General features: G+C 37.8%; 1 protein-coding gene and 1 long non-coding RNA gene across 5 annotated transcripts in view; one reads left to right on the top strand and one right to left on the bottom strand.

Moving 5' to 3' along the window:
* Positions 1-15,364, bottom strand: part of ITGB8 (integrin subunit beta 8) — a 111,288-nt gene that overhangs the window by 31,499 nt on the left and 64,425 nt on the right. For all 4 annotated transcript variants that reach the window (XM_023544371.2, XM_023544372.2, XM_003407087.4 and 1 more), the window contains 2 exons: positions 9,928-10,023; positions 4,339-4,428 (listed from right to left, as the gene is read on the bottom strand). In XM_023544371.2, coding sequence (XP_023400139.1) covers positions 4,339-4,428; positions 9,928-10,023 — 186 coding nt within the window. The remainder of the gene's footprint in view (positions 1-4,338; positions 4,429-9,927; positions 10,024-15,364) is intronic.
* The window catches only part of LOC135232245 (uncharacterized), a 46,634-nt gene that overhangs the window by 12,946 nt on the left and 18,324 nt on the right, over positions 1-15,364 (top strand). The window contains exon 2 of the long non-coding RNA XR_010322709.1: positions 555-15,364. This exon is cut by the window's right edge and continues 18,324 nt beyond it. This is a non-coding gene — a long non-coding RNA (uncharacterized LOC135232245). The remainder of the gene's footprint in view (positions 1-554) is intronic.

The following is a 15,364-nucleotide window of genomic DNA, read 5'->3' as shown; positions in this document are numbered from 1 at the left end:
AACAATAACACACGAGGAACACGCTTCGTAGTTCAATCATGTATACGAGACTAAGTGGGAACATCAGCCCAAAAGCAAAGATGAGAAGGCAGGAAGGGACACGAACACTGGACAAACTGAAAGGGGGAATACAGAGTGGAGAAGGAGAGAGTGTTGGCACCTTGCAGGGTTGGCAACCAATGTCACACAACAATTTGTGTATTGTTTAATGAGAAATTAATTTGCTCTGTAAACTTTCATCTAAAGCACAAAAAAAAAAAAAGAAGAAATACTTAAGTGCTGAATATCTGCACTTAAATTGCTCTATCTTTTGCACGTATTTCCATGACTGTGTATTTTGGTCACTTCAAAAGTATTTTTCATTCAGCCTGTGTTACAATAATCACATTTTTTTTTTTAAATCCAATAATACTTATGACAGGTTTAAATAAAACATTGAAAACACACTATCATTAAACAGGGGAAATCTTGACAGCTTAAAATATAGAACATGCCTCTAACATTTATAGCTGTTAAGAAACCTCTCAATTTCAAATACTTTTTGTTGTTGTTAGGTGCTGGTGTGTTGGCTCCGACTCATGGTGACCTTGTGTATAGCACAACAAGATGCTGCCTGGTCCTGCACTGTCTTCACAATCATTGGGTTCTGTGAGTTCATTGTTGCAGCCATTATTTAGTGCCTTCCAAGCTAGGGGGTTAATTTCCAGCACTATATTGGACAATATTCTGTTGTGATCTGTAAGTTTTTCCTTTTACTAATTTTGGAAATGAACAGCCAGGTCTTTCTTCCTAGTCTGTCTTAGTCTGGAAGTTACACTGAAACTTGTCCACCATGTGTGACCCTGCTGGTATTTGGAATACCGGTGGCATAGCTTCCAGTATCATAGCAACACGCAAGCCATTACAATACGACAGACAGGTGGTGGTCAAACACTTCAGGCTATCATAAAAGCTATAATGGCTGATTGATTGACGACTGTAAGGTAAACTCCTGGGAGGCCATTTCTATACTGTAGGCGTGAGAGTTACCTACCAGATCTGGTCCTATAAAATGCCCCCAAGAATGGCTGAGGATTTTTGCCAAGTCCCTTGGGCTTGTTTGCCATGATCAAATTTGGTCCAAACCTTAATATCAAATATGACCTCTCACTGGGCAGGAAATCATTTATTCATTTATTCAGTAATTTATATATATCCATTCACTAAACATCCCTAAAATGCCTAGGATGTATTAGGCACACACTAATTTCTTCCATCACAACCTGCAAGTTCCAAAAGACTGAGCTACCTTCAATATATGCTACAGAACTGTTTGTGTTTTGTCCTGTAAAACTAAGAGTCTACCACATGCAAAAGTTCTTAACTTATACTTGTAAGCAAAACGAAGGGGAAATAAGTATGTACCTAAGGAAAGAGAATGAATAGCAGAGGATGAAGGAAAAATAATTTCCAATGGTTTCTAATTCCTTACTTATATAATTTCTGTTCTTCAAAAGCATAATCCACAAAGAGCCATGTGCTTAAATATTATTCATTGATAACAGAATTATGAAAGTAAATATTTTGAACAAGTATTTTCCTTAAATTTATGAATTATATTTGGATTAAACTGGATGATGTCAACTACATTTTTTTATCTCCCAGATGGCTTAGTATACTTGAACCATTTAATTGAATAATTTCTGCAAACCAATAGAAATGTCCAATGGGATACAAATACTGCTGATATGGTGATGGTGTTACAGGTCAGAGGAGTCCCTGGGGAATGAAAATGGTTAACGTGCTTAGCTGCTAACTGAAAGGTTGGGGGTTTGAGTCCACCCAGAGCACCTCAGAAGATGGGCTTGGCAATCTACTTCCAAAAAAATCAGCCACTGAAATCCCTGTGGAGCACAGTTACATTCTGACGGTCATGGGGTCACCACTGAGTTAGAATCAAATCCATGGTAATTGGTAGTAGCAGCAGTGGTAGTAGCAGTAGTATGTCAGGTCAGGAGGAAATACCTAACCCGAGGAGCGTCTTCAGCTTGCCCTTCTGAAATTCTGCTTTTCTTAAGACCTTAAGCTGGTTAAGGCCAATGTTTTTCGAGCAGAGTGTGAAGACAAATCTCTAAAAATTTTGCCAGGCTGGGATATAGAAATTAAATTCCAGACACAATCTTAAGCTTCTTTTCACTATTTAACAGTACAGGAGAAGAAATACGTTTTTCTGTTGTAGAATTCTTTAATGAATTTTGAACTGTTTTTGTTGGGCTGTGACAAAATGAAAATTTCAGAAGACTTTTGAAAATATATAAAAAACAATAACAAAATCCCAACCAAAAGAGATTTTAGTTAGCCAGAGTAAATTTTTGTTGGACTTAGTAGTATCTTTTAATTGCTTAAGTTTAATCAGAACTCTGATGGGCTAAGGCATCACATATGTATTCTAGACAAATAAAGAAGTCAAATGGAACTGTCTCAAGAAACTTCCTTCCCATTGAGGCTGCCTGACACACAGTAAAATTTGTTAATTTATATACCTTGCTTGGGGCAATGAGTGGGTTCATAATTTCACAATTTAGGGAGACTTCTAACACTGTAAGCTCCTTCCTACCTGTGCTTATTCTTGGGAACAAACTACTGAGGAGAATGAATTACATTCACGTACAAATTTTGCTTGATAAGCTGTCCTAATAAAGAAATGTCACTTAAGATGCTCCTTATTTCACCCAATGTAGTTTTCTGACATAGAAAAATTCCTGGGCAAAAAAAATTGAGTAAGATTTATTTTTTCTTTTAAAAGCAAAAAGTTTAAACAAGCTCTTCATTTTCTATTCTCTGTCTACTTCCTTCCTTTCCCATTTGTACCCAAGTTCAAGGCACGTGCTGCCTGGAGAAAATTAAAGGAGAAGCCTGAGGTTTTTCGTGACGCTTTGGCTATTATTGCACTATTAAACACTACTACTCTGTCAGGAACAGAATCAGAGAGAATTTTGGGAAGTGAGACTTTACCAACCCGTGCTGTTGAGTTGATTCCGACTCACAGAGACCCTATATGACAGAGTAGAACTGCCCCATAGAGTTTCCAAGGAGTGCCTGGTGGGTTTGAACTGCTGACTTTTGCTTTGCAGCCATAGCTCTCAACCACTACACCACCAGGGTTTCCGGGACTTTACCAGCATCCCATAAATTCAAGGTAGAAAAACGCACATCTTTCGGCACCATGTTAAAAAAAAAAAGATGGTATCACAAAGGAGGAAACACCTGCGTTCTGGAGTTCTGAAACATCTGGGTTGCACTCCTGCTTCTAAGTAAATTGCTTAATTTCTCTTACCGTCTGTTTCTGCAAATACACAATGGGAGTAACAACACCTGCCTTCTAAGTCCGCTGTGACAATTAAATAAGGTCATGTGTGGAAAGGCGCTGGTTCTTGGCAGAGTTAATGTGATGAGTCATTATTTTTACAACATCTTCACAGAGATAATCTATTCCAGCTGTGATACAGGTGGAGCTAGCAGATGTCTTTAAATTCTTTGCTTTTATGTATCCCCTGTTCATAAGACTGGTGACAGCATATGACTGCTAATTCAATAAAATAGTATATCTATTGAGGTGATTTTAAAAATCAAACTAGTTTGATAAACTGCTAAGATAACTGATTGATCAATTAAGTGTTTGGCCTAGAAGCCCCCGACAGAGTCCCCCTAGTAATCTATATTGCCCAGATAGTTCCTCTTCTCTACTTGTTTCTTTAAATAACAATGTGGATTTCTTACTTTATCGTTATGATTTGGGAGATTATGAAATGTCTTAGTTAAGAGGTATATTATATAGTTATGATTGGGGGATTCACTGAGCATTGGGAAGGGAATTTAGGTAGCTTTCAGCCCAACCTGAGTTTATCGTCAATGATATAACAGAGCAGAGAAAGGTGGAATGACTTTGCCAAAACATCATGACTAACGAGTAGCAGGAAAAATAAATAAATAAATAAAGCCAAACCCACTGCTGTCAAGTTGATTCCAGCTCATAGTGACCCTGTAGGGCAGAGCAGAATTTCCCCGTAGGATTTTCAAGGCTGTAGTCTTTATGGAAGAAGACTTCCACATCTATCTCCCATGGAGTGGCAGGTGGATTTGAACCACTTTCTGTTAGCGGCCCAGCACTTAACCACTGTGCCACCAGGGCTCCTTGTGAGTGGCAGAATGAGGGATAAACTCTAGGTTCCTGGTTCCTAATCTAATGTTCTTTCCACCACTCCTCTCAAGATGATATGGCACTAGTTTGCACTCTGCCACATGAAATTGGAGTTAAAAGTTTATTTTTTAAAAAAACTGTGTATAATATGTACATACCTGATAGGCGTCTACTACCAAATTATTGAGGTTTGCAGCCTTTGATTCTATTTGACCAGCGATGGTGCCAGGCAAGAGTGGTAGAAGATCCTATAAAACATATCAATTATGTTTACATAATGACAAGAGTATACTATGGTTCACCAATCAATAAATATCAAATATTTTTATAGGGATGAGTAAAAGGTGAGACATTAAACAATTAAAAAATATAAGAAATAAGAAATATATAAGCAACCTAGAGCAGCTAAAGCATATACATTTGAAATGGTAGTGTGTGCTGTGTATGTATGTGCAGGGATGTGTATGTGTGTGCACGAATTGCATGCTGATCTAAAATCTAATTAAACTACAGACCAGCATCTCCCAAAGTCTCTTCCATGGAACATAGCCCCAAGAGATTTTAAACATAAAAAGCCTTCTGAAGGCAAATAGGTTTGGGAACTTCTGCATATGTTTTCTTCCATTAAGAGACTCCAAATGCATATTTGCATACTAAAGGTTCTGAGAAGTCCCGCAATTTGGAAGTAATTTAACGTTATTTAATGAAGCATTTCCCAACACTTCATTGATTACAGAATACATTTCTCACATTATATATATATGTATGTGTATATATATATATATACACTTTTTTAAAGGACTACTGTCTATGGATTGATCTTTAGGATGTATTGGCGTAAATCAGAGGAAATGTCATAATAACTAGAAGAAGCTTCATGAACAGGTGTTCTTGATGGATGATGGCACCAAATAATTACAGAGAAGACTCTAAGCATTCCTAGGGGGAAAATGAGAATGAATGAAGGTACAAAGATTTATCTGAGTTGTAGATGAAATAACAGAACAAACAAGAGTGACTACAGTGAAGCATATGTACTTATAAGGAATCAGATTATGAAAAGTCTTGCAATCCATCTATTCACTCATTTTACCCTTCATCCAAAAAAACCAAACCAGTTGCCATCAAGTTGATTTCAACTCATGGTGGCCCCATGCGTTACAGAGTAGAACTAAGCTTCATACGGTTTTCTTGGCTGTAATCTTTATGGAAGCAGATTGCCAGGACTTTCTTCTCTGGAGTTGCTAGGTGGATTCAAACTGCCAACCTTTCAGTTAGCAGCCAAGTGCAAACCATTTGTGTCACTCAGGGACCTATTAGCCACTAACAATTTGATATCTTGGTAATAAGGAAAATATATCACTTATAGATTAAAAAAAAATTTTTTTTTTAATCAAACCCTTATTGGAGATGCTTAACTGCTAGATAACACAGTTTTCATCCTTCAAGATCTCACAAGTATTTAAATGACAATTTCACAAAACAAAGTAGACATATGAACAGATCCTAATGAGATAGCAAGAATTTGAGGGGCTGGTGAAGTTGTCTGGGATGTTTTCTTGCCAGAGACAACTCATGAGCTTTGACTTAAGGGTGAGTAAGGGGTCCCCGGTGTCAAAAATGGTGAAGTGCTTGACTACTAGCCAGAAATTTGGTGATTTGAACCAGCTCAAAGGCAGCTCAGGTGACAGGCCCGGAGAGCTGTTTCAGAAAGGCCACAGCCTTGAAAATCCTCCGGAGCAGTTCTACACTGTATACATGCAGTCACTGTGAATCGGAACTGACTTGACAACAACTAACAACAACAAATAGTCCCTGAATGGTGCAAATGGTTAACTAGGCTTGGCCACTAACTGAAAAGTCGGTGGTCCAAGTCTACCCATAGTCATCTCAGAAGAGGGCCTTGGCAATCCACTTCTGAAAAAATCAGCCACTAAAAACCCTATGGGGAAAAAGAAAAGAAAACCCTATGGAGCACAGTTCTACTCTGACACTCATGGGGTCACCATGAGCTGGAATCAATTCAATGGCACTTGGTGTTTAAGAGTTAACTGGGTAATGAGGGTGAAAGGCATCCAGGCGTGGGAGGCAGGAAGAAAGAAGAAAGGCACAGAGGAAAGAAACAGCTTGGAGGGTGTGTGTGTAATGGAATATTACAGGCATCTTTGGAGGGACAAGTGAAAGGCAGGGAATAGTGGGGGATGAAGCCAGAGAGGTAAGCAGGGGTCAGATGGGTTCATATGCTACATTACGGGCTTGATCCTCTAAGTCAGGGAACCACTGGAGTATTTTAAGCGATAGAGTACTGGGGTCACACCTGTGATTTAAATAGATCATTCTGGCAGCCAGGTGGAGAATAGATTTGGGAGATTTGCTAGTAGGCTGTTACAACCTAGATAAAAGGTGACTAATAAAAAAGATCTCTGGGCAGCAATATTCCTGGACATATACAGGAATTGTAACACAGCTTGTCAGGTTTCTAGAGCCTGTTAATCCTTACTTTGCACACAATGCAAATAATAATAAACCCAATTTTATGATTTATCAGTCAGTGGCAAATTTTAAAAAGGGGTAGAGAGAAACTACCAGAGTTAATAACATCTTTAAGAATAATAAACAGCAGAAAAAAACAAAGGCAAAAATCTACAAGAAGTGGCCCAAAATTTTGAGTCTATTATTACGTTTAGAGGTTAAGAGCACAGAATTTGAGTTGCTAGGAAATTCTGGGCAAGTATTTAAAGTCCCTAAATGTGCTTACTCATCTTTAAAAGGGCATAGTATATCCCACTACTCCTCTGTCAGTTTGTTGTACTGTAGTGACTTGCATGTTGCTGTGATGCTGGAAGCTAAGCCACTGGTATTTTAGGGTCACCCTGTGTGACAGGTTTCAGCAGAGCTTCCAGATTAAGAAAGATGAGGAAGATGGACCTGGTGATCTACTTCTAAAAAATTGGCCAGTGAAAACCTTATGAATAGCAATGTAACACTGTCTGATATAGTGCTGGAGGATGAGCCCTTCAGGTTGGAAGGTGCTTAAAATATGACTAGGGAAGAGCTGCCTCCTCAAAGTAAAGTCGACCTTTGTGACATGGATGGAGAAAAGTTTTTGGGACCTTCATGTGCTGATGTGGCATGACTCAAAATGACAAGAAACAGCTGCAAATATCTATTAATAATCAGAATGTGGAATGTACAAAGTATGAATCTAAGAAAATTAGAAGTTGTAAAAAATGGAATGCTTGAAGATAGATATTCTAGGCATTAGTGAGCTGAAATGGACTAGTGTTGGTCATTATGAATTGGACAATCACATAGTCTATTGTACATAGGGTCACTTTGAGTTGGAACTGACTCAATAGCACCTAACAACAATAACAACAACAACAATCATATGTTCTACTATGCTGGGAATGACAAATTGAAGAGAAACAGTGTCGTATACATTGTCAAAAGAACATTTAAAGATCTATCCTGAAGTACAACGCTGTCAGTGATAGAATAATATTCACATGCCTACAAGGAAGGCCAGTTAATAAGACCATTATTCAAATTTACACACCAACCACTAATGCCAAAGATGAAGAAACTGAAGATTTTTATCAACTTCTGCAGTCTGAAATTGATCGACATGTAATCAAGTAGATACATTGATAATTACTGGTGATTGGAATGCAAAAGCTGGAAACACAGAAGAAGGATCAGTAGTTGGAAAATATGGCCTTGGTGATAGAAGTGATGCCAGAGATCACATGATAGGATTTTGCAAGACTAACAATCCATTTATTGGAAATACCTTTTTTCAACAACATAAATGGTGACTGTACACGTGGACCTTGCCAGATGGAATACACAGGAATCAAATCGATTACATCTGTGGAAAGAGATGATGCAGAAGCTCAATATCATCAATCAGAATAAGACCAGGGGCCGACTGTGGAACAGACCATCAATTGCTCGTGTGCAAATTCAAGGTAGAGCTGAAAAAAATTAAAACAAGTCCACGAGTGTGAAAGTACAAGCTTGAGTATGTCCCACCTGATTTAGAGACCATCTCAAGATTAGATTTGATGCATTGAACACTAATGACCAAAGATGAGTTGTGGGATGACATACATGAAAAAAGCAAAAGGTCATTAAAGACACAGGGAAGAAAGAAAAGACCAAAATGGATGTCAGAAGAGACTCTGAAACTTGCCTTTGAACATAGAGTAGCTAAAGAGAATAGAGGCAATGATGTAGTAAAGGAGTTGAACAGAAGATTTCAAAAGGCAGCTTGAGAAGACAAAGTAAATTATTATAACGAAATGTGCAAAGAATTGGAGTTAGAAAATCAAAACGGAAGAACATGCTCAGCTTTCTCGAGCTGAAAGAACTGAAGAAAAAATTCAAGCCCTGACTTGCATTATTGAAGGATTCTATGGCAAAACATTGAACAACACGGGAAGCATCAAAAGATGAGGGAAGGAGTACACAGAGTCACTGTATCAAAATGAATTGGTCAATGTTCAAACATTCCAGGAAGTAGCATATGATCAAGAGCCGATGGTAGTGAAGGAAGAAGTCCAAGCTGCACTGAAAGCATTGATGAAAAACAAGGCCCCAGGAATTGACGGAATACCAATTGGGATGTTTCCACAAACAGACGGGAAGCACACACTCGTCTATACCAAGAAATCTGAAAGGCAGCTACCTGTCCAATGGACTAGAAGAGATCCATATTTGTGTCCATTCCAAACAAAGGTGATCTAACAGAATGTGGATATTATCAAACAGTATCAATATCACAGACAAGTAAAAACTTCTGAAGATAATTCAGAAATGGTTGCAGCAGTACACTGACAGGAACTGCCAAAAATTCAAGCCAGAATCAGAAGAGGACATGGAACAAGGGATATCACAGCTGATGTGAGATGGACATTGGCTAAAAGCAGAGAATACCAGAAAGATGTTTACCTGTGTTTTATACTATGCAAATGCATTTGACCGTGTAGATCATAACAAATTATGGATAACATTGTGAAGAATGGAAATTCCAGAACGCTTCATTGCACTCATGCGGAATGTATACATAGACCAAGAGGCAGTTGTTTGAGCAGAACAAGGGGATACTGTGGGTGGTTTAAAATCAGAAAAGATGTACGTCAGGGTTGTATCCTTTCACCATACGTACTCAGTCTTATGCTGAGCATATAATCCAAGAAGCTGGACTATATGAAGAACAGGGCACCAGGGTTGAAGGAAGACTAACAACCTGTGATATGCAGATGACATAACTTTGCTTGTTTCTTTATGGTACAACCTAGGCCACATCTAGGTATGTTGCTGCTATTGAAAATTAAGATGATATTCCCCAACCTTAACCAGTTTATTAGGACACACCCAAGGATCAGTGTATAAACAAAGCCACTGGACTGAAAGGTGTAGGAATAGAGCATGAACTAGTTTTCACCTGATAAAAGTCTTCTCCATTATCTTAAACGTCAGTACCACCTTGAGTACCAGTCTGTGCCCCTGCATAATGAATATGATTCTCAAAGAGCATTTAGTGTCCACACTTGGTTCAAGGTGCTAAAGAAACAGATGAAATTTATACTTCATATTACATACATCAGTCGGTGCAATATTAAATTTAGATAGTACAACAAAGGACAATAACTCTACAATTCTTATCTATGCTGCTAAGAACTGTCCAGATTTCACCTATCAATGTTAACATTTTAATCTTTGTGTTTTGGGAGTGAACATACCTTATACCAATGAAACTGTTTCCCCTGAACTGCAAAAATGACATTGATGTTGTTGTCTATTAATTTTTCTGAAAGTTGGCCTAGTGAGGGATGTTCCTGTAACAGATAATGAAATAAAGAAGGAGGTCAAATTCCACACATATCCAAACATCTATTATTAAGAAAACCATATGACATACTTAAAAATGTACTTTCTTGGGAAGTTTTATGGGTTACCTAAAAAACCAAAACCCACTGCCGTCGAGTCAATTCCGACTCATAGCAATCCTATAGGGCACAGTAGAACTGCCCCATAGAGTTTCCAAGAAGCGCCTGGTGGATTTGAACTGCCACCGTAGCACTTAACCACTACGCCACTAGGGTTTCCATGGTTTATCTTTTTTTTTTTTCTAGTGGAGGCACTTAAATTCTTTAAAAAAAATTACTATAGAGATTTCATAGTTACGAGCGCCAGAAAAACCTATAACTTGGAGGGGGGGAAGGCAGAATTCAACATAGTACCATGTTCAGATTTCTTTAGATAAACATCAGCATCAAAGTAACATAACTGAAAAATAATGTAATTGTTAGAAATAAAGACACCCTGTACTTGAATGTCAGATTTGCCACTTGACAATAAAAATTCTACCTCAGTTCCATCCTCTGTAAGATGGGACTGATATCATCTACCTTGCGTGACTGCTGGGAAGATTAAGAAGACAAAGATAGTATATGTGAATTATTTAGTATAGTTCTTTGCATGTAGTTGTTGCTGTTGTTGTTGGGTGCCTTTGAGTGACCCAACTCAGACTCACAGTGACCCCATGTGAAAGTGTAGGACTAGCCTGTAGGGTTTTCTTGGCTGTAATTTTTACAAAAGCAGATTGCTGGGTTTTTCTCCCACAGAACCACTGGGTGGGTTTGAACTGCCAATCTTTTGGTTAGCAGCTGAGTGCTTAACCACTGTACCACAAGGGCTCCTTTTGCATATAGTAGGTATTCTAAAATAATAGCAATTATTTTGATTTTTATTTCTAACTGCTTCTACAATGTATAGGTTATAGATATTTCAATTTATTATTACACTTAATCTTTTTGTCCTATGACATAGTATAAGCTTGTTTTACTCCAATAAATAAAATTTATGTACAGCCAACTATGACATACTTTGTGGTAACGAGAAAGCTGGTTTGAACAGGGAGGGGGAATGAAATTTAGTTTAGAAAATATGAGAAACTTGGCAACTACGGAAATTGCTATCTAAAGTTAGAGGTAATACTCTTTTTTTATTTCTATAAACGCTCTTCTACAAATTAAAGTGATGGTCTCAAAAAACAACTTCTCAGATTATGCCAAGCTTCACCTTCAGAATGTCTGAGCCTATTCATTGGTTCCTAACTCCATTAAGCAAGGACTAATCAATTAGAACTGATCCTAATTAGTATCATCTGATTGAAGTTCAAATTCCTCTGTGGTTTTTGCTCTTCCTTTCACCCTCCAATGCTAATTGTTTTCTTTAAGGACAAATTTTACCAAACCATCTTGGGTAACATTTCTGTGCTTTGGCAATTATGTGAACTTAGTAAAAAGGTTAAATTTACTAGTTTCACTTTACAGCCTAATTTCTGTGGCCCACATATTAAGCTTACAAACACCGAGATAAGATTTTATATGTGCTTACTAGTTTATATTAATCATTAATGTAAGTAAGCATAACAAATACCCTTTTTTATTTCTATGATAATCTTTAATGTCATAAGAGAAACAAACCAAATTTTCACAAACTGCATTTAAATTCAATATGAAAGTAATTTATGACTTGGGTTTGTATAACAAAAAATCCTGCCCAGAACAGTTTTTAAAAATATAGTCCTCTTAAAATAAAATAGAATTATAAATTCTACCAGCCATATTCTTCTGCCTTGTTCCTAAAAATGTATATAATCTAAAAATAGGTTTATGATAGTTTATATGGTTTCAGTAAATTAAGGAGAACAAGTAAAGGAAGGGTATTAGGAATTTTTTTTTCTAATGGCAGCAACTGCTTTTCACATGCTTTTGCTTCGACAAAAAGTAATTGCAGTGTGCCAAGCACTCCTCCCTCTTAATTTTAAAAACCATTCATATTTTAAGGAAAATTTAATCCATATGTTTGTAACCAGCTTATACTTAACTTATCATAAAACTGGTTTTTTAAAGAACGATCCAAAACACAAGCATTATTAATCCCTTTCCTCCTTTCAAAAACAGGAAGTCACATTGACCAAAAGTACATAAAATTAAACTCTAGAAAGTTCTTGTTTGGCCAGAAGCTCATTAAGAAGGTCAGTTGGATTTTTAAGCGAAAAGGACATATTTTTCTGAACCCTAGAAAGAGAACTGCCTAAAAAAAATTCCAAGAACCCAGAAGTAGATTTTTAAAATTACAAACTTACAACAGATGTTTAAATAAACCACTGTTGACAGCAGAGCTGTGGATTAATGGCCACTGCTGGCACCCCTCCCCCTTTCCACCGTGAAGTGCATTATCTTTTAAGTGTTTTATCTTTTATGTCTTCTACTTCACCAGCAGGAGCACACACTCCCTCAGCCAGCTGGTCTGCTCTGGTGATGTCACTGCTCTTTCAACCCAACTCCCCCTCTTTCTTCATTACATATTGTTTCTCTAAACTCTGAAAATAATTAATAGTGATAACAGACATTTCAGGGGCAAAAGGGAGAACTGAACGAAATGTACTAAGACAGCTGCTAAGTAATTAAGGCCAAAGGGATTCCTTTTTCATTTTTCTTCTTCACTGACACCTTCTCTGTGACCTGTGGGAAGTCACTTGTAAATGTCAGAAAGGAAGAGGAGGTAAGAAAGATTCATCGGGAGCAATTTCGGTCAGAGAGATAACTCTGCAGGGATGTGTGCCCACGCGTAGGTGGAGAAGAAAGACATGTTTAAATTCAGGCTCCTCAAGAAATGAGATTCACAAAAAAAAAATTATTAGAAATTTCATGAATACCATCCTAAGAACCAAAAAAATTTTTTTCATGGGGTAATCGAAATACTCAATTATCTGAATTTTTTTTTTTTCATTTCACTTCTTAGAGAAGAGGCAAATAACATAAAAAACACCTGATAGCAGAGATTTATTTGGAGATGAAAACTTTAAGCAATGTGCTGTCAGAGCACATCTATCCCAAATGCCTGGTTTATATCTACGTGACTGCAAAGTGATAATCACTCAGACCAGGTTTTCTCAACTTCAGTACTTGTTGGCACAACAAGTCTTTGTTGTGGGGGCTATCTTGTGCATTGTAGAACATTTAGCTGAATCCCTGGCCTCTTCCCACTAGACGTCAGTAGCAACCTACCCCCGCCCCCCGACCCCGTCATGTCAACCAACTATGTCTCCAGACCCTTCCAAATGTCTCCAGGGAGCAAAACTGCCTCTCCTTGAGAACAACTTACATAGTGGCAGTATAGTATCAAGAGCAGGGGCTCTGGAGACAGGCAACCTGGGGCTTCAGCTCTTGGCTCTGCAGTTACTAGCTATGTGACAATAAGGAAGTGTCTTAACTTCTCTGGCTCCCAGTTTCCGTATCTATAAAACAGGTATGAATACCAGTATGCAACTGTCAGTGTTGTGGTGGAGACTAAGTAGCTTGGTCTGAGTAAAGGCTTTCACCTATCATTCCGTAATTATTAGTCCCAGATTAGTGGTGAGCAGGGGCTCATGTCCTGATGCCACATTGGTTGGCATCTATGTAGACACTTGTGCATGTGCCTGTGTGACTGCAGACAAGGTTCTGATCCTTTTAGTGCCTCGGTTTTCTCAATTAAAAAATGGAGGTAATAGCAATATAGCATAGACCAGGGTTTCTCAACTTCAACATTACTGGCATTTTGGGCTGGATAATTCTTTGAGTTGCTGAGTCGGAACCAACTCATGGCACCAACAATAACAAACAACAATTCTTTGTTGTAGGGGGCTTACTTGGATATTTGGTTGGTGTTACATAAATGTAAAGAGCTAGACACTACAAGACTGCTTAATAAAAGACAGATTTTAGTAAAGACAGTTTAATAAAAGACATTCGGAAGCCATTAGCAAAGGTTACATGTTAGGGTCTTAGATATGCTTTGTGTGACCTGACCTACTTACTTACCCTTCTTGCCTAGTCCCTGAAGGCATTTGAGCTTGTGGCTCCTGCCAAATACGATATCAACTGTAATCATGATATTCTGTTTACTGAGAAGAAAACCAAAAAACCAAACCCAGTGTCATCAAGTCGAGTCCAACTCATAGCGACCCTAGGGCATGGACTAATCATTTCTGTAAGATTTTCAACAAAAGTGGCAATAAAAAGTTTTTGGCTTAAATATGATTTAATCAAGACATTAGGACATTCCAGTTCATAAAGTTTTCATCAAATTTGTTTTTATTGTGTCATTTTTTGCAAATCATTTTTACTCCTTTGGGAGGCACTATAAAAGCACTGCCAGGCTACTTGGAGCCTGGTACAGGTGATTCTGCATGCAATTTTTGCTTTCAATTAAAAAAAATCAAACAAAACATTGCTTGCAGAGCAAATCTCTTTACTAAAAGATTAAAATTATCTCCTTAAATGGAATGCTGTCTGATATCAGCATTAATTATAAATGAGTCTCCCAGACTTTGAAGATGTCAGAAATAATTCTTTCTGATGAAAAGCAACATTGAAATAATTATAATAACTTTATAAAAGTTCATTAACTCAGGTAGCAGAGTTACAAATGAAATCAGTACAGTATGTTCTTGAACTCTTTCTTCATCTGTAGTTCTGGATAAATTGAATGTAATTCCATGTAATTGAGACACATGGTAACAAGAAAGCTTCCCAAATCAGTCACTAACAAGTACATGTTAAAGTTATATGGGAAGTAGAACAATATTGATTGGTTTTACCCGTGGTTATAGTTTGGTTAATAATGGTTAGTAATGACTAATATGACCTGTAATTCTGCCTCAGTCATTTGTGTTGGTTGTTCTAGTCTAGTTGAAAGTCCAAGTAGTCTATCCAAGGAGCCCTGGTGGCACAATGGTTAAGAGATTGGCTGCTAACCAAAAGGTTGGTATTTGAATCCATCCGCTGCTCCTTGGAAACCCTCTGAGGCAGTTCTGCTCTGTCCTATAGGGTCTCTAAGTCAGAACTGACTTGATGGCAATGGGCTTTTTGTTTGTTTGTTTGTTTAGTCTACCCAAATGAGGTTGAAGGAAATGCCGTGAACTATGAAGTCAGCTGTAAGAAAATTCTAAGGAGGTGTATAATAAGAGGAGGGAAGAATCACTGGCTGTGATGTTATGAGGTCATGCCAGTGACCTCGGTAGAGGTCTGTGTAGAGAAAGAAACATCACGCCTAAGCTTGTAAGTACAATTAGGAGTAGGGAGCAGGGTATGGTCTCCCCATTTGAATCTCTTTATCTAAGAC

The sequence above is a fragment of the Loxodonta africana genome, chromosome 8 (assembly GCF_030014295.1).
Source record: "Loxodonta africana isolate mLoxAfr1 chromosome 8, mLoxAfr1.hap2, whole genome shotgun sequence".
Taxonomy (NCBI): domain Eukaryota; kingdom Metazoa; phylum Chordata; class Mammalia; order Proboscidea; family Elephantidae; genus Loxodonta; species Loxodonta africana.
This window is presented reverse-complemented; position numbering and strand designations above follow the sequence as displayed.